This window comes from Lathamus discolor, chromosome 3, assembly GCF_037157495.1.
Source record: "Lathamus discolor isolate bLatDis1 chromosome 3, bLatDis1.hap1, whole genome shotgun sequence".
NCBI classification, from domain to species: Eukaryota; Metazoa; Chordata; class Aves; order Psittaciformes; family Psittacidae; genus Lathamus; species Lathamus discolor.
This window is the reverse complement of record NC_088886.1, coordinates 124099558-124124581: the sequence shown is the minus strand read 5'-3', so window position 1 is coordinate 124124581 and position 25024 is coordinate 124099558. Positions and strand designations below refer to the sequence as shown.

Here is a 25024-nt window from a genome sequence, read left to right as displayed (position 1 = left end):
ATTGGCTCTCTCGTTGTGAGCTACAGACTGCAATTACCAGGACGCACAGTAGCTGTGTTTGCATTGCTGCAAGAGGCCTCCGGAGCTGACAGCACTGGTAGGAAAGCAGCATATGACTTAAAGAAAACCCACCCCAAAGAACAACAACCAAAGAAGAAATCGTGTACTTTTTGGCCAGCAGCAGACACTGACTCTGCAAACAGCTGTGCCCTGCGTACATCTTGGTCCCTCTGCCTCACGTCACAGTGTGTGCTGCCTGCTCTAGCAGCTCCTGTCCTGGCTGGTGCAGCACAAATACATCCCATCCTCACACACACCAAGCTGGCAGAGCAAGGGGGACCGTGATCTCCTGGCAGGCGGAGGTGAAGCATCGTCCCCCAGAGCTGCAAGCTGAGCAGCTCTGCTCAGAGCTGCCTGAGAAAGCTTTGCTTCACAGCTGAAAAATCACAGCTGGGACAAAAATATCTGTGATGGCTGCATGTGTCCCTCATCCGGCCACCAGTCTGGTCTGCCACCCTGCCCCAAACACTGGTGTCAGCGCAACCAGGGAGTGGAAAGGGGGGAAGGAGGGGCGGGGGGCCAGGCAGCAGCAGGGACCGCCCCAAACAGCTTTGCCAGAGGAGGGTGTGTGAAACCAGAAGTGCCAGAAGGTGTCTAGTCCATAGATCCAAGACTGTGTCCTCTCCTGGTGGAAGGGGAGTCCTAAAAGCCTGAACAAGAGGCAGAAGGCACCCTCTGCAGTTTTGCAGACAAGAGCAAGCTGGATGGGGTGGTTGTCATGATGATCACCAGAGCTTAGGTCCAGCAGGACCTTGGGAAACTTGAAGCAAACAGAAACCTCATTAAGTTTAATAGAGTCCTACAAAGTGCTGCACCAAGCTGGAATAACCCCATGCAACAGTTCAGGTTGGGAACCAACTGGCTGAAGAGCAGCCCTACTGAGAAGAACCCATAGGTTATCTTGAAAGCCATCTTAAATAGGAGACAACAGTTCCCTCTCACCACACATGAGGCAAGACAGTCCTCATAACGCAGGAGATCAAGGAAAGTTATCATCCCTTCTGCTTGGTGCGGGTGAGACTGCACCTTTTGAGCCTCCCGTTCAAGAGGGAAGTGGAGAAGCTGAATGGGATCCCACAGGTGAACTGCTAAACACTCAGGGCCTAGAGCACTTCTCCTGTGAGGAGAGCTTGAAGACATCAGGCTTGCAGACTCTGATGATGATGAAGTCATGACAGGACCTAACAGCAGCCCACAGCACGTAGACATTTAAAGAGATGATGGAGCCAAACCCTTCTCAGGAGCAGCAATGATCAAGGCAGCGTCCACGAGCTGTGACCTGGGGGTTAGATTAAATACTAGGAAAAACTCCTTCACTAAAGGACTGGAACAGGTTACAGGCAGGCTGTGGCATTTCCATCCTTGAAGGCATCCAAGATTCCTGCAGACAGAGCCATGGTTCACTCAATCCAGTGTAGGCTCCAGCCCTGTTTTGAGGTGGAGGTTAAATTAGAGACATCCAGAGACCCCTTCCCACCCACATTTCAACAAGTCTGTGAAATCCAGCTGCAAGGGATACAATAGTCCTGACACGGGTTTTAATGTACATGCCCCACAGTCCCATTCCTGCCCAAGGTAATGTCCAGGTCTTACTACACAGGTAATACCCAAGCACAGGTGGGATGCCCACAGCTTCCTGGCTTTTGAAGCAACTCATGGTAAAAGGTCCACTTGCTGCTCTATTGCATGTGCTCTCCCACCCTATTAATACTTCTAAGCAAATACCGTCTTTTTTCTGTTTTCACAGGTTATTTTCAACTCTGGAGAGAAGGCATTATTACAGTTTGGACCTGGCAAAGTAGCTGTGACAAGCAGACACATCCTCTCTAATGTAAACTCCACAGGTGTGAAGTGATTCCAGGACAATAACTAGACACAGTTGAGCATGTAGAACCATCTGAAATGCTCCACCCCAGGGCATTTGTCTGTTGTAGGACAGCAGGAGGCATGAAGAAGTGCATTACGCAGCCTTTCATCTCCCCTTAAACACTTTAGAGACAGCTTAAGTTCCTTGAAAGGAAAACATTTTAAGACCCTTCACATACCCAAAATGACTTTCAGCCAGAGAAAACTCTTTGTACCTTAGCAGAATCACAATTTACAGCTCACAAGACCACTAGTCCTTCACAAATGCTATGCCTTGTAAAAACTCAAAATATGAGAAAACAATAAGCATTATTATTTCAATATTTGGTCTTTGCTTCAAAGTGCTCTTCCATCAAATGAGGTTTTTCTCATAGAAACGCTGTAGTTAAATGATTCACACAACAAATTCATAACCAAGAAGATAAACTGGAAAAGGGAGTGTGGTTTTCTTTTATTAGCTACATACAGTCTGACTGTAATTGTTGCCAACTAGAATGTTCATACATAAAAGCAATTTTGCAACGACAATAATTTGTACAATTATCGTACCAACATGTTATTCCCTTGATTTTTATAAACCAAATTTAAGACTCTTCTTTTATGGTGTTCGCACAGCAGTTCCTAAATCCAATAAATGCAGCCTTCCGAGTACCCTGCAAGATAAGGTAAGATGAGGTGAGTAAAGACCCATCTCTCCCGCTAGTTACAAAAGCATTTATTTCCTCAATATTCCTTTCTTCCCCCAGAATCTCCCAGATTTCCTGCATGTACAAGGTGTCATCTCTCATCTCTGCAAGTCCTGTGGGGCAAGTTAATACATTTATATTCACTACGTACAACAATACACAGTGTGGATGCATTTTACATGTGCAAATATCCTATCACCATTAGGTAACGAGCAATTAGTCTTATCTTACAGGTGAAGAAATGGAAGGGCAAACTGACTTCCTATCACCAAGAGAGTGACAGATCTGTGAATAAATCCCAGGGTCGTGAGTCCTGGTATATATAGTCCAGCTCTCCTTAACTCTAGCCATAGAGTTAGACCCAGGGAGAGGCTATTTCTTTCAGGGTGGGATATGCTATACTGAAGTCTGCAACTTCATTTCTTATGCATACAGGGATAAACTTAAGAATTGTTTGACAAAAGTTAGTGGAGTTACAAACACGTAAAAGCCATGTATGTGGAAGAAGGATCAGACCCTTTATTTTTCCACAGCAGCAGTGGGGTACATTGATTTGTCTTTACAATAACCTTAGTGAGATCAACAGAGATGTGACAATTTTAGCTCATCCCACACAACCCAGGGCAGCTGCGCTTGCAGTGGTTTAAGAGTCTGTTGTTTCCAGAGTTTTTAAGACAAATCAGCACCAATTTCAAGCCTCTTTCATACAAAAATCACCTGACCACTGAGGTACCGTGTGGTGTTTGTAAAGGCTTCCCGGAGTGGGATGGGATGGCAGTCTGAGGGCATGAACCATAATGAATATCCTCAGATAAGACGATCCGAGCGACCAAAACACAGAACTGCTACATCCTCGCTTCCAAAACAAGGCTTGTCAGTTTGTTTTCATAGTGAAACAACTAACCTCACTGCAAAACCCTCCTGGGGACCGTTGCTATAACATTTCCCATGATGTAGTTAGGGAAGGTCAGTGGCAGTTCAGATGCATAGTATTCAGTACCGCTAGCTATATCGTGGCAAAAACGACCTATCTCTTGTCTCCGTTAGGCTTGCTTGCAGAACAGCTGTTGGACCAGAGGAATAAGAGACACTGAAGATACAACTGGAGCTCGCTGTACCAAGCAGAAACTGTTGTCTTCAGCAGAATTTTATCTCAGGCTAGAAGCACTCCCATATTTCATAGTAAAGACAAGCCTCAGACTTTCAGATTAAATTTTCCCTTGTTCTGCTTTAATCAATCAGTGCCAATTAACCAACATTTAGTTTCAGCTCAAGGAAGAAATGACAGAATTCATTATGTTTAAGACAGGCATCGCATTGGCTTTTTCAAACCTATTAACCACCTCAGCAATCAACTGAGATTAAAAAGTCTAACACAAAACCCATTTTCTTTACCACCCTCTTTATTCCCATCTCTAGAGCCAGGCTGACACAAAATCGTTACTAAACCTCTGCATATTTTCATATAAATGCAGCATTACTCTGACCATAGAACAGTTTTGCTGGTTCATCCCAGGACATGGATTCCTCTGACACTGAAATACAATGTGGACTTGTTCCTGGCTGCCCCTGACCAGGATAAGCAGAATAAACTGCTCCTGGCATGTCTGGTTATAAGGCATCGACTAAATAACTGTATTGCCACAGAACAGTTCAATCAAAAGTTACGTGCTATGGGTATAGGTTGCCCATTGTAAAAGAAATTCTTGAAGACAGGTTAATATAGATGGGTTAAAGATCTGAAGGAAAAAATACAAATACTAGTGTGAAATAGCGTAAGGTGTTGTAGTTTTAATTGCTTACAAGTGTAGGTCAGCCTTCCTTATTTGACCTAACATAAATATCTGTGTGGGGTAGGATGCAGTGTCCTAGCCTCCCTGGACCATGCCAGTGAGATCCTGCTGTCTATAAACACTGAGATGAATCAGATGAATCCTGCCAAACATCTGCTTTCATTTGTCAAAACAAGGTTAAGAAACTTGATCATAGTTTATAAACATCTCTTGGGAAGGGACTTCTTGTAACACAAACAGAAGGGAAGTAGTAACAGTGGATGGGAAGCTGACCCTATCCAGCAATGTCCAGCTCGTAACACCGGGTGCAAGCAGTAGCAATCACTGAGACTATTACGTGAGACAGCACCATTATTTTTACTATGAATCAATGGAATAAACTCAAAGTGACATAATCTGCTCGGTGGTGTCAAGCAGTCAGATTTATGTCTAATCTTCATAGCTGCTTTTCAATAGCCTCTATTTAGTTGGAGCTCTTAGCATTTTGATTTTGCCATTATACACATCATCTGTGCTTTATTTCTTCAAATGCGCAGCAGAAATAATCCTTGGGTTCTTCTTCCTGCAGATTTCCTGTTTGGCCTTTTCTAACTTTAGCAGTGAGTAAAATTACACATTCTTAATCCAGCAAATCCAAGCCTAAACTGCATTGAGGAATGGTCTGTACCACTGGTGCCAGTGTTCAGCGTGACTTGGAATCCATGGGAAATTCCGGAAGAAAGCCCATATTGTGATAATATTTACAGAAAGGATGTGATGGACTCCTTAAGTAGCTTGCTAGCTGCACAAACCTAAGGTATCAAACAGTAAATAATATGGAGAGATGGCTGTTGGTGGAGGCCGTCAGGGTGGCAGGCCAGGTGTTACCCTAGCTCAGCAGTAGGGAGTTGTGAACAATCACAGACTGTCACCTTTTAGTCAAAAGAATGTGCTTTTAGTAAAGGTAACTTCTTAACCAGACTCCTCAATCTTAAATGCTAGAAATGTAACGACCACAGCTTTCTCTAGGAGCATTTAGAAAAATCTGCAATCTGATTAACTATAGAGAAAATACAAAGATTGCCCAAGTGATGCATACTGAGAAAGACACATGAGAGAGGTCAAATCTCCTGGCTCAGAAGGAAGACCCTGCAAGGGCCCAGGCTGCTCCTGCATCATCTGTGGAAAGTGACTGCACCAAGGTGGTCAGCTGGCTGTAGATGTGACTTTTGGGGGATTCCCAGCTCTACTGGAAATAAAAACAAGAAACAAACAAGTTGAAAACCATTGAACTAGATAATGCAAGAGCCTTCCAGTGGCCTTGAATAAACTATTCATCGAGGCTGGAAGTGGTTATGGAATTTTTCAATACATAGTTTAACCTGGGCAGCCTGAGATCTAGAAGCAGAAGGAGAGACCCAGCAGCTCTGGAGCCAGGACCCCTTGGGCAAGGAAAGGGAACGTGTTCAATGGTTTGTAGAGGATGCATTGGCCAAGTTACACATGTTACAGCAATTTACTGGCAGCATCATAAAGCTAGAAAAGCAGTGTCAGGTAAGCTGCCTAAAAGGGCAAAAATTGCTCCCTACTCTGCAGTATGCTAATATGCTAATATCTGGGCATTTGTGGGTTTAAACTGCCTCATACCAGGAGGCATGGAAGGCAACCTCTTAAGCATAGGGTTTTAGTGGCCATCCTAGGCACAGTTAGGAGCAGCTCCTCAGCAGGCAGAAAAAAAGGCTTCTTATCAACTGAGGTGTCCCACAGCAGGTTCTGGGGTGATACGGTCCCCCCCAGGTAGCAGCACTGCCTCCCCCTGCACCTCCATCTGCCACTGCAGGACATGCCACGCCTCTCCCCTTGCCTGCACCAGCAGCACTGGAGGTGAGCAGCTCCTTCTGGGGACTGCTCTTTCTCCGTAAGTTACAAAAAGCCTTTCTCTGGTCTCCAGTTTGTTTCCCAGCGGATCAGTCTGTGGATCCGAGTCCCAGCGGGGCCATGCAGCTGGTGGTGCCAGTGCAGCAGGGGAGAAGGAAGCTTAGGGTGGGCTGGGGACAGATCTTGCCCTCAACCCAGTGAGGTGTGACTACCAGTGAGGGTATAACATGGTCTTAACTCCAAAGAGACCAGTGACAAAACAGCTTTCCACGAACCACTTCAACATTTCTCTCCCTCGATGGCATTCCTTCCCTCCTTGTGCCTGGAAAAGTTTGCTGAAGTTTTCTGCAGGTGTCCTCTTCTTTACTATCCCCCAAAATCTGGAATTCGATTAACCAAGCAAACAAACGCACCAGTCCTAATGTTCACCACTTCATTTCATTCGCTCCCAGTGTCCCAGGGGAAAATAAAATGTTCACTGAGCGGATCCTGCAGGGTATGGAACAGCTTGCAGCAGGGAGAGGTGGCACAGAGCTAGGGAGTACCCAGGGACACCGCAGCTCTCCCTTCTCACCCTGTACTCCGCAGCTCTTCCCATGCCCTCTGATAAATGCGTGTTGTGATCTTCAAGGGTAGTGCCCTCCAGTCAAGAGAGTGCCACTACAGCGTGCCCACCGAAGAACCCATGAAACATTCCATCCTTCAAATGCCAGTACCCTTTTGGTTGGTGTCTTTGATTTTAGGGGCTGATAGAGCCCAGGAATTTGTACTTCACTCTTACATACGTGTTTTTAAAGCAGAGGGCATTGCCAGCCCGAGAAATACAATCTTATCCTAAAGCCTTGAGAAATTTGGTGGCAGTTTGTGTCTTCCTCTGCTCAAAAGCAGCTCTTGATCAAGGGCAGCCAATGCTAAGAGGCATTGATAAGAGGACCACATCCCCCACTGCTACAAATGGTCCAACTGCTCTAAGTGGATCAGGCTCTATATTTTGTTAAACAACAAAACACGCGGCCTGGTGAAAGGCATCATGCATGGAGACCTCCCTGCCCATCTCTAGGTGTCCTTGGCTACAAGGACGATGGAGACCTGAATTCAGGCTGTAAAGCCTGCCTGCTGACTTCAGTCTCAAGGGCATTGCTTCACACAGGTGGGGACCATCAGTTGCACTATCCATCTCAGCGGCAATCAACCTTGGAGAGCCAAGGGGAAGACAAAAAAGCTCCCCCCAAGCAAAGGCACCTTCTGCAGCATCCATGAGATGGGGCAAATCTGGGACATTAAAAGACAAACCCTGATACAAACAGAGGTGAAGGAATGGTTGGATATCACTTAAATGTGTTCTAGCAGTGGAGAAAGCCCATGTCTGACCATGCATTTTACCTCCCTGCAGATATATAATAGCTGTAGATTGATCCTGGAAATGCAGGGAACCAGCGGTCACTTGCCATCCCCTTGATAACAGGGGCCTTGGAGGAAGATATGCTCCGTGTCCTCAAAAGACTTCCCAGCAGTCAGGAATGCTTTTCTTATTTTGGGGTTTTGGATGCAAGGTGGGCATGGCCTTCTCCAGAAGGGGACCCTGCTAGTGCACCATCCCATGTCTTGGTTTCCCCATCTGCACAGCCAGGGTAACTGGACTCCTGGGCTGTCCCCACAGGAGCACTGGGAAGATGGATTGGTTAATATTTGCTTAGTACTCTGGAGATAACACTATATAACTCTAATTACATTTTATGCTCTCATGTGATAAGGATGTCATCTTGGATTAGTGGGGATTAGTTGTTAATGCCATTCCTGTACATTCCGGACCGCTCCAGGGCTTTGATTTCTGCTGAGAAGGTTTTTCACTGTGCTTTCAAATCAGCAAGGTCCTCTTAGTTGTGTCAATCAAGGCAATCAAAGACTTTAGGTGGATGAAAACAACACTTGTTGGATACCTGGATATGACTTCAGCCAAGCACAGGTGTGTGCTCAGTGGATGCTGGTGTGAACTCAGTGAAACTGTCTTGCTTTGGCAGCCCTAAACCTTTGACAGGGCCAGGGGAAGGACGCTGAGTGTGTCCCCTTCCTGTAGCAGGGCTCCAAACACACCACGGAGTCTTTACAGAGTTAAGTACAAATCAGAGTTAATGTTTAACGCTTGCCCAAAACACGGTGATTGCCGAATGCCAGAGGAAATGGAGTGAGAAGCCACATGCCAGTAACAATTGCAGAGCAAAATGCTACTGGGAGAATATCCCCACATCCCAGCAGCACCGCTCTCAAGGGAGTGCTCCAATCTGCAGCAGTGTCCCAGTGCAAGTGAGCGGGGAATCTGGCTCCTGCACTGCATAGTGAGAACCGGACTCGGGGACTTTGCTTTTCTAAACCCGTTGCTCTGAAGTTTTCATCCCCTCACCACAGTGACCCTGACCATGCTCAAAGGACTGCCTGGAGAGTCAAAGCACTCTCCTCTGCTTGCAGAGCTATTAGGGATTGAGCTTCTGGGGATCCCTTTCCAGTGCTGCCACTTGCTCTGAGCATTGGCTCACCTCTGGAATTCAGCCACTAACTTGAAAGGAAAAGGGCTGTCCTGTCCCCACCTCTCACTAGCATGGGTTTGTTCCAGAGGAAAACCTGGGTCCACCACCTATTGCTGAAGACCCAGGATTAGCCAGCAGCCGGACCCAGGCTCCTTTCAGCAGGAAGGGAAGGATATCACCACCTGGGTGTCAGTCCCCAGCTGATGGTCAGTTCCGCAGCTTCAGTTCACCGGCATGTGAAGAAGTTCAGTGGAAAGAACACCACCCAGGGACTTCTCAAGCTGTTATTAAACTTCCAGAGACAGATCCCACCGTGGGCATTTAGTGGGGGCCATCTGTAGCCAGGTGTAAACCAGGGAGCTGCAAGAAGAAGTGGTGGGAACCAGTGAACAGCCAGCAGAAAGCGGAAGTCTTGCAAACGTCCCTACATTGTGAAACCTGTATTCAGCCTGCACAGTGGTGGCCAGGGACACTTGTCAGCACCGGTTGGCACCATCTACCAAAATCGTAGAATCACAGAATAGTTTGAGTTGTCAGGGACCTTAAAGATCATCCAGTTCCAACCCCCTTGCTACGGGCAGGAGCACCTTCCACTAGAGCAGATGGAAAATCCTGGGAGGAGATGGTCTTCCCAGCAGCTAAAGCTGGGAGCAGAGGCTGAATCCTGAACTTGCTGCTGCAGCAGCAGCATCAATATGCAACCAGGTGGAGAGATGTTCCCAGAGCAAAGTAGCTCCCCACTGCAGTAGATGCTAAAGGCTTTGGAAGTGGTCTTGAATGCCAGAATCCCAGCGTCAGTGGAGCCAGGCATTGCCCTGGGTCCAGCTGTGGCTGAACAGCTTGCTCGGTGGCTCAGTGTTCCGGGCAGGACCAAACAACCCTTCAGCCCAGCTCCTGCCATCCCAGCTGTGGGGTGGTGCTTCCCTCCAAGCCTGCAGGAGCAGACAGATGCTGGCTGGCTGTGGGAAATCAGCTGGACAAGCAAAAGAAGCACAGACATTGCTTTTGCAGTTTATACGCCAATGGGAATGGGCAGCTGCGAGGCTAAACCATGCATGAAGGAGAGGCCAGGCTGGACAGGGCCGTAAGCAACCTGGTCTGGTGTGAGCTGTCCCAGGACAGGGGGGTTGGAACTCGGTGTTCTTAAGGTACTTTGCAGTCTGCACGATGTTAAGATTCTAAGTCCATGTCCTCCAAGCAGGGCAGCCTGTCATTCACACGTGGCATTTTGGGGATGGATTGCTCTGTACTTTTCGCATTGAATGATAAATGAGAATGTATTTGTTACATTTACTTTTTTTTTCACTGTGTCTGAGCAAAAGCTGTCCAGGAACATATGAAGAGGCTCCCAGGAGCATCCATGACAGTGCTGAGAGGGCACAGCTGAGTGAGGAAGAGGGTGGCCAAACCTTCAGCCTCAGCTCTGGGGTGCCCCTGAGGGCTCAGACAAGTACAGCACAGTCTGAGCCTGCCAGGAGCCAAGCTGAGCTGGGCTGGTGCTGCTTCTCCAGGGTCAGGGGGGTGCAAAAGCAGCTGAAGCTCTCTGCTTACCTGGGTCAGCTCTACTGGGCCACGCTTCTCTCCCCTCTCTTGTCCTGTTTGCTTTTAGTCAGGGTGGGTTACAGCAGGACTGACAGGCGCTGTGCCTCACTGGGCAGGACTTGGCCGCTCTCCTCCCTCTCCCAGCAGTATCTGCAGGGCTGCAGTCACAGTGCAGGTACCTCCTTGCAGGAAAAAGCAGGAAAAAACTGGCCGGGAGTGGAAAGAAGTGGCAAGCAGATTAGAAACCCAGCTCCTATTTATAGACCGGCAGTGGAGAAACTTGCCCCTGTGACAGGGACAGCTCTTTAACCCTTTCAGCCCCGAGCACCAACCCACCCAGAGATGCTGAGCCAGCCGCATCCTGTGCTGTGAGGGAAGCATTTTGGCACAGGGGAAGCAGGAAAGACCCTGTGCTGGAGACACCCATGGAGGGGGCAGGAGGCAGGTCCAGGCATAATGGACCTTACAGGTGTTATTCAATGGAGAGGGAGATGGGGTTATGGGTCTGAAGAAGTTGGGTCATCTAGGTCAGGAAGCGTCCTGCTGCATGGCAGCCGCAGCAAGCCAAAAATATTTCTCCTAACAGGGAGGAGATGAACATGTTTTAGTGCCAACTCCTTGTTTCCAGCCTCTTTTGTGACACCTGAGCTTCGGCACGGTTGAAGGTAATGGGGGCCGTCACTTCGAGGACCACTGCATATCCACCGGCCACGAGCGGCTGCTAATGCTCACGGAGGGCAGCTGCACCCCATAGAAGTGGACTGTGGCCTCTACCCCCTGCTGCTCCACACCATGAGATCAGCCAGACACCATCACCAGCTCCCTGCCTGTTGAATTTGCAGTGATTTGTTAAAACTTTTACTGCTTCTAAGGAGAAGTCATGCAAGCACCAAACCCCATAGAGTTCACATTGCAAGAGCCCTGTACATCCAACATCTGGAAGCAGGAGCTGAGTGGAGTGTGGGGTGAATCCCAGTGAGAGGCAATCAGCACATCTGTATGTCCAGGAGCATACTTGTGCCACCTTCCTGAAGCTCTCCTTTGGCTACTCTTGCCATACAGTCATTAAATACAGAAACTGCGTGATTCCGTGATTCTCTAAAAGGTGCCATAGCTACTTAGCTGAGAGCTGGGGTTCAGTACCCAGCCAGCAACTGCTGCCCATAATGGAGATCGCTGTGGGAGAAGCTGCTGTGTGCTGGACACGCACAGGCTGTCTCATGTCACCAGCAACACGACTCCTGCACCAGCAGGCAGACAGTGAGGTGTATGTCTTCAATCCATTCACTCCATTTCACCTCCTGCAGCTCCTGAGGCTGAGCAGCACCCCAAGGCTGTGTGGCCTGGGATCACCCCTTCTCCCTGCACAGGGACAGCAGCACAAACGTGAAGCTGGGCCAGGCAGGTTCCCCCTTGCAACTCTCCATCATTTAGTAACCAAACTTTCCCCCCCAAATCCCTTCAGCCATGGGCCTCAGCGTTTGCTGCTTCAACCATGGAGAGACTTTCCAGCTGTTCTCTCACTTACTTGTGTCAATAGCTATTTTTACAAGATTGCTTTTCTTTACTTCTTAATTGATGTAAATCCTTTCCCTTAGCTTTCTTGTTAAAGGTGGATTTAAAGAGAAGGACTTCATTATCCCGACCATTTTTAAGTCATTATGAATTTCATCCCTCTCCTCACTAATTACTCATTACCCCTCAGCTCTGGAGTGCTGCTTTGTACCTGACGTGTTTGCGAGCAGCTTCCCTGGCACCCTGTAATCCCCCCGGCCCTGTGTTAGCTCGGTCTGGTTTACGCTGCCTTTCCCCTCCGCCTCCTGCTCCCCGTCTCCTTCACTCCCAGGCGAGCTCCTGCCTGTTTGTTGCACCCAAGTGTCTGTTTCCTGCTGAGCCCTCCAGCCTCAGCCCCAGGTCCCTCAGAGAGCTGAAGCCCGTGTGATCATTGTCTCCTATTGTGCCTGACTCAATGGACAGTGGACTCATTCCTGCTGCTCCCTGTGCTGGGCAGCAAGGAGGGCTGCTGGCTCCTGGCTGGCAATCGAGTTTGGATAGAAATAGCCTTTGCTGGAAAGCAGCGGCAGTGTTTCAGTACCTGCCAAGTTATGACAAAGCAACATGGAAAGCAGAGAGCGATGTTGCGAAAGGGCCTTGTGTTTAACGGGCCAGTATTTCCTGAGCCTTTGGCTGTAGTCAGATCTCCAGGGAGAACCTGAAACATGTAAGCATCTCCTGTGCTGCAGCGGTCCAGGAGAGCACAGCAACTGCAGTGGTGTACTCGTCTTCCCATGCACGCATGCATGCTGCCCTGGCAGGGAAGAGCTGTGTGCTACTGACCCTGGTACTGAAACAACCTTCTCCAGCCCATTTTACACGCATATATTAGTTATAATCCCGTATTGCCTACCAATGGATCTGTGACTGGTGATCTCAACAAGCAATGGTTGTTTTCTAGTCCTAAACACACAACCACCTCTCCCTCCCCACCTGATGCTCAGGTTGACTTCCATGACCGTGTTGCCCCAGCAGCTTCCCCAAAGCCTTGCAGGAGTGTTTTTTCCTCATCACAGTAGAGGATGGAGGTTTATGGTCTGTCATTGCCTCCTCAAGGTCAGTATTACTTGCATTTCTGATCTGAGCCTCCTCCCAGCAGGCTCCTGCCAGGGCTGGGGCTCACTCACTGGTGAGGGCCCTTTCATGGATGTCTATGAAAGGGCAAAGTAGGAAAAATGTGTTGGGTTGATGGAGAGAGGAGCGTGTGAGATTTGCTCAGGGAGGGTAAACGAGGGTTGCACAAGCAAGCAATTGGGTTGCACAATCAGAAGCAGTGGAATTATTTAACTTCACAAGTTACCACTGATCAGCTGAGCTGCGCTTTCTCAGGGGTCTTAAGCCAAAACATCTTATTTTTTAACTAGAGCGAAGAAGACGACAAGGCACCTGGTGCAGGAGCGCAACTGCGCTGACATGCACTGAGCTCCTTGGTGCATCCCTCACGGGAGAGAAGGGGTCGCAAAATAATATGAGGGGGATTACAAAGTGTTGGCCTGTAAAGAAACTGGCAGCAGTCCAGAGCCTCCAGGACAGATTGAGAATGGGCTGCAAGTGCTCAGAGCAGGCCTTCATACTTGCCAGGAATCTGCTAACTACCTTTAACTGCTGGCAGCGAGTCCAGTATTCCACCATGGGGAGAGCCTGGCAAGACTGTCTCGGCCAACAATTGCAGCCATTCCCCATTCTCCATGTGTGAAGCAATCATGTGGCTTAGGACAACAAGGGACTTCGTGACAAAGGAGCTACAAGGGACAGATGCTTTGAGGTGGTTCAATAAACAAACACTCCCTTGTCAACACATTGCAGCTGCAGCCCTAAAGGACACACCAAAATCTATAGAACTGTTTAGGTTGGAAAAGACCGTTAAGATGGAGTCCGACTGTTAATCTGGCACTGCCAAGTCCACTACTAACCCATGCTCCTAAGCACCACATCTACATGTCTTTTAAATACCTCCAGGGATGGTGACTCAGCCACTACCTGGGCGGCCTGTTCCGATGCCTGACAGCCCTTCTGGTGTTTTTCCTAATAGCCAATCTAAACCTCCCCTGATGTGACTTGAGGCCATTTCCTCTTGTCCTATCACTTGTTACTTGGGAGAAGAGACCAGCCCCCAGCCTGGTTTCAGGTCGTGGAGCGAGATCTGCCCTGAGCCTCATTTTCTCCAGTTCCCTCAGCCACTCCTCGTAAGACTGGTGCTGCAGACCTTTAACCAGCTTTGTTGCCCTTCTTTGAACACTCCAGCATCTCAATGTCTTTCTGGTAGTGAGGGGCACAAATCTGAACACAACCAAGAGAACATCTGTCCAAGCCACAGGCAGCCAGTCTCTCCAGGAGAACGTGGTGGGAAATGGTGTCAAAGGCTTTACTAAAGTCTAAAGGCAGACAATACCCACAGCCTTTCCCTCATCCAGTAAGCAGGGTCACCTTGTCATACAAGGTGATCAGGTTAGTCAATCAGGACCTGCTTTTCCTAAACCAGTACTGACTGGGCCTGATAGCCTGGTTGTCCTGTACATGTTGCATGATGGCACTCAGGATGATCTGCTCCATAACCTTTCCTTGCACTAAGGTCAGACTGACAGGCCTGTAGTTCCCCAGATCCTCCTTCCAGCCCTTCTTGTAGATGGGCATTACATTTGGCAACTTGCAGTCAACTGGGACCTTTCCAGTTAGCCAGAACTGCTGATAAACGATTGCAAGTGTCTCAGTGAGCACTTCCACCAGCTCCCTCACTACCTTTGGATCAATCCCATCCAGCCCTGTAGACTTGTGTGTGTCTAAGTGGTGTAGCAGGTGACTAACCATTTCTCCTTGGACCATGGGAGCTTCATTCTGCTCCCTGTCCCTCTCTTCCAGCTTGTGGCACTGGGTACCTCAAGCACAAGTGGCCTTTTTATAGAAGACTGAGGTAAAGAAAGAATCAAGTACTTCATCCTTTTTCTCATGCTTTGGCACTATGTTTCCCTCCACATCCAATAGGAAATTCTCCTTAGCCCTTCTTTTATCGCTAATGTTATTTATAGAGACATTTTTAATCGCTTTTTACAGCAGCAGACAGATTAAATTCTTGTCAAGCTTTGGCCCTTCTAATTTTCTCCCTACAACATCTTTGTAGTCCTCCTGAACTGCCTGCCCCTTCTTCCAAAGGTCATAAATGCTCCCAAGAATCCTCTTAAATCCCGATTTTCAAAAAGCCTTTAAAAACTGACAGCAAAAGACCCGCACACCAAAAGATCAGCTGTCACTCACAGACTGGTGCCTGTAGGAAACAGCCCACGAACCCACCTCTGAGGCAGAAAAACACAGCAGCCAGGGCAGGACTAAGAGCAGATCCTTTACAAGCAAAGGCTGTTGGGGTAAGGAGTTGTGTTGGATAATGAATCTACTTTACTACTAATTTCTCACCCACAAAAGAAACCCAGCTCCCTCTAGGGCAAACTCAAAAGGTTTTATTTTTTTTTTTTTCTTAGCAAATTCTATCACGGAAATGTTAACAAAAACCATCTGTACAATTGCCATGATACACTCAAAAGTGAAACAAATAAGATATAAATACAGATATGGATGTAACATGACAAAAGCGGAAAAAATAGAAAAAAATACATGCGCATGAACACGGTGCCAACGAAGTCATTTCTCATGGCTGGCATTTTTCAGAGCGGTTTTTACTTCCCATTTAAAACATTGTTAGCAATGTCCTGCTGTATTCTACAAAGGTCTATTTTTTCTGTCCCTTAATATGTATTATTATGCTTGATAAATAAAGGGGTGGGGAGAAAAGGCTTTGATGACAAAGATGCGAGTTACATTACTTATACAGGTTATTGGTAAGCTAGTAATAAGCAATAAAAAAAGACAGTCTCGTATTGTATTGTAATCCAGGCAAGCACACATAGTGTACCTTAAGAAAGCCACATGCCTCGATATTTCTGCACTACATGAGAACTACAGTACGTAGACCTGTGGGGCGGATGGATCTGGTATTTGCCCATGCCCACGGAGCACTGGTGCAGCCAATGGCAGATAAAACATCCACATCTGAGATTTCGGCAACCTTGCAGCCAGGAGCCACTGTCTGCTGAGAGTTTTCTCCCATTCAGACTTCTAGAGCACGGTGGGCAAAGAAAATTCACTATTTTTTTTTTTTTTTTTTTTTTTAAGATACGAAAAATTGAAGCCCTGCATAATGGGCAGCAAGGAAAAGAAAAGTCAGCTGCAGTAGGTGCCTACTGCCGGGAGAACATGAACACAAGCTTCACCTGTGCGGTGAGGCACTGCCAGCATGCAGATCTTTCTCTGCAAGCGTGCATGGACACTGTGATTTGTAGCCAGAGAGACCTTTATGCTCGCTGAAAACAGAATGATTGTACAGCTTGTTGAAGTCAGAACACTGGAGATCAGAGAGGTGACATTCAGAGCTAGCCCTTTGAGTACTTCAAAGGAAACACAAAAAAATTAATTGGGTCATGTTCAACATACTAAACAACCTTACTATGTACATTATACGCAATGATTTATAAATACCTAAGCAGAATGCTCTCTACTGTATACAGGTATAACATACTTCTAGAGTACTCAAAGGATGAACAATCCTCGACTGACTCACGTAACAAAATTAAGTAGCACATTAAAGAGCATCCGTTGACAAACAGAACCAAATCTGATTTAGAAAGTAAGGCCTGGTTCTACTATTTGCAGTCCCGAGTGTGCCAATAGTATTGGAAAACACAGGTCACTGGAGCAGCAGCCAGTTGCATGTATCTTGTCAAGGCCGAGCTGTTAACTCCTATCGCAGTGTCAGCACACGCACCAGCGTCAGTTCAGGGACAATACAGTGCGTTCACTCTCAGTGCATACTAACAGGATTTGATAAAATACATAAAAACATTTGAGAAGGAATTCAATTCCTGGAGATTTACTACAGTGTGCCATTAAAAACAATTCTAAAGCAGTGATGGACCAAGCTCCATTACAGCTGTGAGGGACTATCTCCATCTGGTCAGCTATGCTGACCTTCTGAACCACAGATCTGGAACAGAAGATGCTGAACTGAGATGAGGAGAAGGAGAGGCATAAATACTAAGCAGTCAAAGTACAAATTAAAAAAAAATAATAAAATCAAAACCAAACCAAACAACAAAAAAACCCCCAAACCCACCTCTAAAAATTCACACAAGACAGCTAACTGCTGCCAACAAGTCAGCTGAGTATTTCCTCAAAAGGGAAAATAAATGTGTTAAACAAAAATAATCTGAATCGTTCAAAAATCAAAAAGAAGAATATTCTAACAAGCATACTGAAAGATGTTGAAAAGAAATGGTCCACGGAAAGGGAGACCCCAACCATGGAGCAGCCGATCCTCCCTCTGGTGAGGATGGCTTTTCTGAGCCTGTGGGAAAGACCCTGGGGGAATCCCACCCACCAGGATCTCACCATTTCTCCTGCTATGGCATTACTCATGGGGAAAGTTGAGGGAACTAACCCTGCAGCCAGCAAAAGCCTGGACACATCCTAACAAACCCGGGAGCAGGTCACCTCCTCTGTTCTAACATCAGCAGGGAAAAGGACCAACAAGTTTTGCAGCCCAATCTCACACAGTTCCCACCAGCCCCCACTCCTTCCTGAGCTGAGGACTGGGAGGGGAGCTGGCACCAAGCATCACCTCCCAGCTCCTTGAGGCCAGGGGTCAGACACACAGGGATGAACTGATGTGAAGGGGGAACAATGTGGCTTTACTCTCCTCACTGCACTCCCCTGCTGCAGTAGACTTCCACATTCTCAGTACACTACCAAGGCGTCCCTTCAGCTCCCCAAAGGGGAAATGGAGGGGCTGGAGAGAGACCAAGGCACTGAGAATAGCCAGGGAGCACACATCCATCAGCACAGCTGCAGCCATAAGCTGCAGGTCCACCATCCTCTTGCATTGCTGGCACTGCGGGCAAAAAGCCAGTTCCAATCCACTGTATGTTTGGGGTGGGCATGCCCATCAGCAAGATCCAGCCCAGGGCGAAACACAGCACTAGCATCCTCCTGCTTCCTCTGGTTACAGGCAGAGGCAGGGGAGCTCACCATTTTCAAACAGAGAATCTCCCTTTGGGAAAGCTTGTGCTGTGGGGTATTTGGCTGCTGCTGGTTTGGCTCTGACCTGGTCTGTGTCATCAGGCTGCAAAAGGTTTTGCGCTGTGGTACCCTCATCCAGAGCACCCTGTTGACAGTAGTGCCCAGCAAGGGCTCTCCACACCCCTCCAAAATGCAGAGCACTCAGCAGGGCTGTGCGTGGTGCTGGCCAGGAAGAAGGAGGTTTCTAAAGGCAGCTAACAGCACTGCAGGCTCTTCAGGCACAGGAGGAGAGATGTGGCAGGCAACCAGCATTGTCCCAGCTGGCTCAGCAGGTGCTTCCACGGGGTCTTTTTGTTCCGTTTCAGACGCCCCTTCTGTCCTCTGGGGTGAGCATTTTGCCCAAAGCATAAAGGAGTTGCGGGGACAAAGCCGTTCACCATCCACTGCCAGTGGGTCAGGTCAGAGCAGCAGATCAGCCCTTCGACACTATATACTTCAAAAATGCAGCTAGCCTCACAAGGCAGCACTGAGATACAGCCCTGCGAGCCCCCAGTGCCCACCCACGGGCACACTCAAAACCTAATCCAACACCCACCCACCCAACTCCAGTGTCCCGTTCGCAGGCCATCAGTCCCAGAACTGGGTCTCAGGTTCCCTCTGTGGAGTTAACAAGTAACCTGGAGAGTCTTTTGAGCATATGAAAGAGCCAAATGGGTTAGGAGGGGAGAAATATTTACACAGTCAATGAAAGGAGCAAAAGCCCAGCTGTTCTGCACAGCACAGCTGGCTGGGGAGCAGTTACAGAGAAATTAGCCTATCAAAGGTCAGTCAGAAGAACTATGTACAAAATCTCAGATGTTTAAAAAGAACCTACTTTTTCATTACTCACTTGATACCTCCCAGTATTAAAGCATCCAAGGCTGGAATCATTATCACATCTGCAAAGATCTCCCTGCAGACAGCTCTGCACATTAGGCAAAATGCAGCAGGGAGTACAAAACAGGACCACAAGACTTGTAAGAAGAAGAGAACCTAGCCAGAGCAGCTGATGGGAGAGAGCAAGTAACTAGCACAAAGAAACCAAAACTGGGTATGAACTAAACCAACAAGATTTGTTTGACTTTTACACATATCCAGGTTTCTGAACTCAGTTTTGGAATGCTAACCTAAACATATTTCTGAGATTTCAGCAGGCTATACAAATATGTTTAAGTATGGCTTTCTGTTGTTCACTTTTAATGAAGACTGCAACACAGACCTTGCTTCCTTTACATTCAATACCAGTAAGATACTACATAAAAGCTTTTAAGGAACTAAAATACTGATTGCAATAAATATCTGCATGGCCTCCTTGAGCTGATGGAGCGCGCCAGTGAAGAGTAGCAGAAAGGTCTCTGAGAGGCACCGTTGATTGCTTCTAAGTCTACACATATGTCCACATATCTCCATTAACTGTGCGTTGAAACATCTGAAGAGGAACTGCTGTTGCTGTTGGTGGTCTGGGCCCTCTTTATGTACAAGTTTAGTAGCTTCATCTGAAAGAAACAAACAAACATGAGGAGAAGATGCCAGGAAAAACAGGTGGACAAAAGTCAACTGCAAATCCTAAAACTCGCGTTCTGTGGTGAACTGAGTTTTGAGTGCGCTGACGCTGGGCTCTCTGGAGAAAATCAGAAGCAAAGCTCAGTCTATTTCAGGACAGACAGAGGCAGGAGGTTACACCTAGTCCCACTGAAGTTAGACAGATTTCACAGGGTTTAGAAAATCCTATTGCATTTCACTTTAGCAGCCATCAGTTCACAGACTTCAATCCTGCAGCCTGCTCTGGGTGGGCAGGAATCCCACAGAGGTCAGTAGGGCTGCAGGCACACAGCAATCCAAGAGCCACGGTCCCTCCTAGGAAACACCCTGAACTTTCCATGCTTTATAAAATGGTCATTTTCAATGACATTTAAATATCTTCACTAACTTGGTACATCTAGTGAAACTGCAGCTGTTACCACTGTATACTTCCTCTGCATGGGCTTGTTTTCTTTCTCTGCCTTACCACCTTAGCTCCAAATCCTGCCATGACTCACGCACACATCTAACTTTAAACACACAGGCAGTCTGCATAAACCCAGAAGAATTACTCACATGTTTATAGTTAGTTACGTGGTGGAGTAAGTCCGTGGCACCTAGGATACTGGGATAGTAAAGTCTACAATGTTTTATAGGGGGATTTCCTGACTGCCCAAATATAATGAGGTAAACCTCAGCACTCAGCTCTCTTTTTCCAGAGCAATTTGGAGGCACAAGTAATTTCTTTAAGGACAAGGCAACTCAATTCAGAAAAAAAATCCGAGTGTCTTCAGTCTCATGTTGTTTTGGCCTATGCCACACTTCCTGCGCCACTATCCATGAAAGAAATTGTTTCAAAATAACATAATGAAGCCCTCTAAACTAAGCATACCTATTCACATGCAGAGATCTATTTCAGAAACAAAAATGCAGAATTGTTTGTAAAATTCTATAGAAATCTTGGTTATGACAACTTCAAACAGGAGAAGAAATCTTTCTGAACAGCTTTGAAAACCAAGCACTGCCTGCTTGTACATGAAATGCCAGCTCTTGTCTGAAGGCCAGAGCTGAACTAAGGAGTTGGTATCACCTGCAGCATCAGATCAGAGCTTCATTTGTGCTGTTAACCTGACTCTAGGGCACAAAGTCCTCTGAAGAGCCACTTGAACTTACTGGTGTCCCAGAAGGGACACTGCCATGCTATTAAAAGTGAGGTGTTACCTGCATTTCTACCAGCCAAACCACAACCTGCTGCTGAGAGAACCTGCTCTCCCACCCATCCCAGCCATGCATTCCCACCACTCTTTGCACTGGGTTACCCACACAGCCACAGAACAGGCTGAAAGCTAATTAATTTGGATTGCAGAACTGGTTTTCAGCCAGAGCAGCCAGCTGAACCAACTCACTGCAGAGACACCCCTGGATGCAGCACTGAAGGGGCAAGGTAAACATGACTGTAAGTGGGAAGGACCTGCTCAGTGGCAGCTTGCAGTTACACAGGATCAAATGCATTATGAAACCCATATCTGTACCCCATCAAAATCTTTTTAGTGGGACTGCAAATGCTCACACTGCTGAGCAAGTGCTGTGCTGTTCTAGCAGTGTTTGGTAGGGTGAGATACGATTTAACATAGTACAAGGAGCTTGACCCAGAACTACTGTGATGCCACTGGTCTTGCTGCTAGTAGTGCAAGCCATACAGCTAGCTATAATCAAGAGCCCAGAGATGCATTTACTCCCGTACCTTGCTTCCTGTGAGTTGTGCGAGATGAGGTTTCAGTTCTTCTCCAATTACTGAATAAATTGCCACTAGGCAAAATACACTAGCTTTACGGACACTGCTCTCTGTATTATCATAACCCTGCAAAACAAGGGAAAAAGGTCAGAAGTCAAACAGCACTCACCAACATCCTTTCAGAGCAGTATACTAAAGAGCTGATGTACACTCTGTAAACGTGCCTGACCTAATAGAGCAAGAGAAAAAGCTCTGCTTAACATAACAGTTTGCAACCTGAATACTTAAAGAGCGAGAGAATACAATCACATCCTATTTATTCCTGATAGTACAGGTTATTACTATCATGTTAAAACTAATGTTGCAGCATTGAGCAACAACAATTTCCCCAACATGCGCTTAGGACTCCATCAAATATACACACTCCAGTTCAGATAACCATACACTATCCTAGATGGTCAGGACTTCTTAGAGGGGAGCGCTCGTGCTCCCAGCTTGCCTTCAGAAAAGCCTTAAACACCATGCTTCACAATGAACTGCCTCTGTAACCTGAAGCTTTCTCATTACTTATCAGGTAATACTAGACAACAGCATGTTGAGACACCCCTGTAGGTGTACGAGATCTCTGGCAACTCCAGGAGAACTCAAGCTAGCCACCAGGTCACTTAGCAGCTGGTGACATCAGTCCTGTACTCAGGCAGTGATTCATCAGTAAGCAGCCATCCCATGAGAAATGAAGACATCACTTCAGCCTAAGGGACACTGGCTCCTCCAGATGCAGGGTGACCTCTGCTGGGAAAGGCAGGAGGAGGAACGCAGCACAGCTGAGGCTGTTACAGCTGCAGGGCCAAAATATAGTGAGAAATGACAGTCTGCAATCCCAATGAGCTCTGAGCTAGGAAAGCATGCGATCTAGATGAGCTGAGAGAAACACCAAGCTATTGAGGACAGAGGTGGAAAAAAAGCTGAGCCCAGGCTTACAGCAGAGGAACACCCACTAAGACACAACCCATTGCTGGAAGGAGAGCTGAGATGCAGGACACAGTTGCATGGGTCCCAACCCAAAAGCTTCCTGAGATCATCAGATGCCTCTGCTTGACCTTAAGTTTCCCTGTGGGCCTGGAATTTCATTTATGTATCCATCACAAATTACTCCCATGAGGGCAGGCACACCTGTGCGGTGCTGAGGCCTGAGGGCTGCATCCTGGTGGGTGCTGGGTTGGTAGTGCCTGCCCTGTACGCACCAGTGGGACCATCACCCCACCTCTCCATTTGCCAACTTGCTTGCAAGGCAGTGCTGCTTTTCCCAGAATTTAATAACACAGCCCAACAGTTAGAGCATTCACTCAGGACATTATACGGGCTCAAAGCTGTCTCCAGCCTGAGGGTATCAAGATGCAGCACATGGGAGACTGCCCCACAGCCTACCACTATCCCCTGGGCTACGAGGGAGCCAGAGCTCTGCACTGGGACCGGGGCAAGAACCATGGCACCCCCAGCTATGCCCTGTTCCTGCATGGAGATCCCCAGCAGTTCACTGGAGTCAGGGAGATCCCACTCCAAGATGCTGAGCTCCATGCTTGTGCTCATATTGGTGCTGTCTGATGCTTGCCTCTTCACCATTCTGCCAGTAGCTTTGGCATGGTAAAGCAGCACACTGGTGATTCTCTCCACACAGTCCTTCAGCTAGGATCCCAAAATACTTCCTAAATACGAGGAATAGAATCCTTCTATCACTAGGAGTTTCTAAAGGTGAGGAAGTATCTATGCTCTGAAATAAGATGCATTTTAAGACTGGAAGCAATTTAATAAACAAATGTAACTGCATTTTTAGAGGCTTGCTGCTCCCAAACTTTTCTAGTGCACTGAAGTTCCACTGATCAGATTGTTGTCTCCAACAATTACAGCTAAAATCTTTCCACAACAAAAGCTTAGATCAATACAGAATTGTCTGATTCCCAGAAGCTGAAATTTAAGAAAAGAATTGCAAGAGCTGACACCACAAAGTTGAGACGAACCCTAGGATGCAGAAGGGGAATTTCTGACTTCACTTTTGTCCTTCCAACGTTTTATGCTCACAGCAAGGAGGGCTTCTTTGCCCCAGCTCTCCACTGAAGTCTTACCCACCCAAACATGTCTACCCTTTCACACTGACTGATCTGTTCCTGCCACAATCTCTCTCTAGTAAACACATACACATTCTCTCCCCTCTCTCACTGTTGCCTCCCCTTATTTCCTTCTTGCTTGCAGCCTCATCCCAGCCACTGGCACTGCCGGATGCTTGTGCAGGGGAATAGAAGACAACATTCCTACAGCCAATGCTGAAAGCTAAATTTGCATGGTAAGACCAAGCCTTAACACTGGCAAAAACACAGCTCCCCACCCAGCCTGAGAAGCTTATGAAAGAGGCTGCATGAAGTCAGCAAGTAGCTCAGTCCTGATTTTGGAAAGAAGAAAGGACCAACCTGCCTGCTGGGATTCAAATTCAAGTGCAAAGTGCAATCAGAACACAGAGCAGCTCAGCAGAAATAAAGGAGACTACAAGATATATTGCTTGGGATGTACTGAGACAGCGTAAGATGTGGCTGACTCCTACACTCAAATTTACTATGTGGCTACTACTGGCTTATTTAGGAGTCAGGCCAAGGCTTCTAATTGTGGAGCATAAATAGAAGAAACTGAATCTTCTTTTTCTTAACATTAAAAACTCAAATATAAAAACTTAAAGGGATTAAAACTTTAATTTAACAAAATCTAGCCCCAAAGGGTCCATCCATTCTCTCCGAGGTCACAGACCTCACAAACTACTCAGTGGTGGGTTTGCGCTCAGGAGCATTTGTGACACGGGATACCGTACCTGTAATAACCCAGGAATGATATCAGGAAGGAGCTGATGCAATGATTCCTTTGAAATCCTCTCAATTACTTTCGTCTGCATTTTGATGGCAGCTAAATTAATTGGATAATCTGCAGTCTGAATGATGGGGCAAAGCACCTTGATGCATTGCTCTGGGTGGATGGAACTTGCCAGTGTGGAAGCAGCTTCTTCAGCAGCTCTGACAACCTAGAATGAAAGCAGAGCCAAACCTTACATTAATGAGGTCACACTTCACAACCTATTAAGTATACTAGGAATGACTTCCAGGAAATGCATAGGGATGGTCATTAACATATCCACAGGAGGCTCTATTGAGAGGTGATTGACAACTCACATCCTTCACCTCCAGTGACATCTTTATTCCAGCCAGTGTTAGGAAGTCCATCCTGTCTAATGTAACTGTATCAAAGTTGTGGCTAGTTTGAAAGAGTAATCTGCCACCCAAGATAGACAAGCATTCCCATCATAGGAAAAGTGAGAGGATGACATCTCCCCAGCCACTGTGAAAAGAACCTAAACCTACCAGTTCAGACAATACAAAATTTATCTCTTAAATGCTATAATGAATAACACCATTGCACCTTTTAGTATGGATCTCATCTGCTGAGTGCCTGGGTGTCCAAACTGAGAGACCCATGTCTACACAAATGTGTCCTCCCTTCTGCAGCTAAGCAAATGCTGTAATCAAACCCAGGCTACAGACACAGTAAGGCATTAGGCTGTCCTTGACTAGGAAGCTGTGCTCTCAGCACATCTAACCCATTAAGGCAGCACTGGGATCACTATAAAACAGGAAGCGTAAGTGGAAACAGTGGTAGCATGCACTTTCTGCAACTGCCCACACTGTATGGCAGTCATGCAAAACAAGGGAGATCCTAAATCTAATTCAATTCTTACTCTGAGAG

General features: G+C 47.1%; 1 protein-coding gene and 1 long non-coding RNA gene across 6 annotated transcripts in view; both read right to left on the bottom strand.

Annotated features, from left to right (window-relative positions):
- Positions 1–2348: 2348 nt before the first annotated feature.
- LOC136010377 (uncharacterized) lies at positions 2349–10545 on the bottom strand. Of its 5 annotated transcripts, none has more exons than XR_010610855.1 (5): positions 10339–10545; positions 8970–9147; positions 5484–5633; positions 3517–3676; positions 2349–2579 (listed from the first exon to the last, which is right to left on the bottom strand). It is a non-coding gene; the product is annotated as an uncharacterized LOC136010377 (long non-coding RNA). The 5 variants fall into 5 exon arrangements; XR_010610857.1 differs by having other exon boundaries at positions 5484–5630; XR_010610856.1 differs by lacking the exon at positions 5484–5633.
- A 4770-nt stretch (positions 10546–15315) lies between these two features.
- CLASP1 (cytoplasmic linker associated protein 1) overlaps positions 15316–25024 on the bottom strand; it is a 179966-nt gene continuing 170257 nt past the window's right edge. Inside the window, exons 37-39 of the mRNA XM_065671467.1 lie at positions 24099–24305; positions 21251–21367; positions 15316–19481 (exon numbers count right to left, since the gene is read on the bottom strand). Of these exons, the coding sequence (XP_065527539.1) occupies positions 19395–19481; positions 21251–21367; positions 24099–24305 (411 nt within the window). The 3' untranslated portion in view covers positions 15316–19394. The remainder of the gene's footprint in view (positions 19482–21250; positions 21368–24098; positions 24306–25024) is intronic.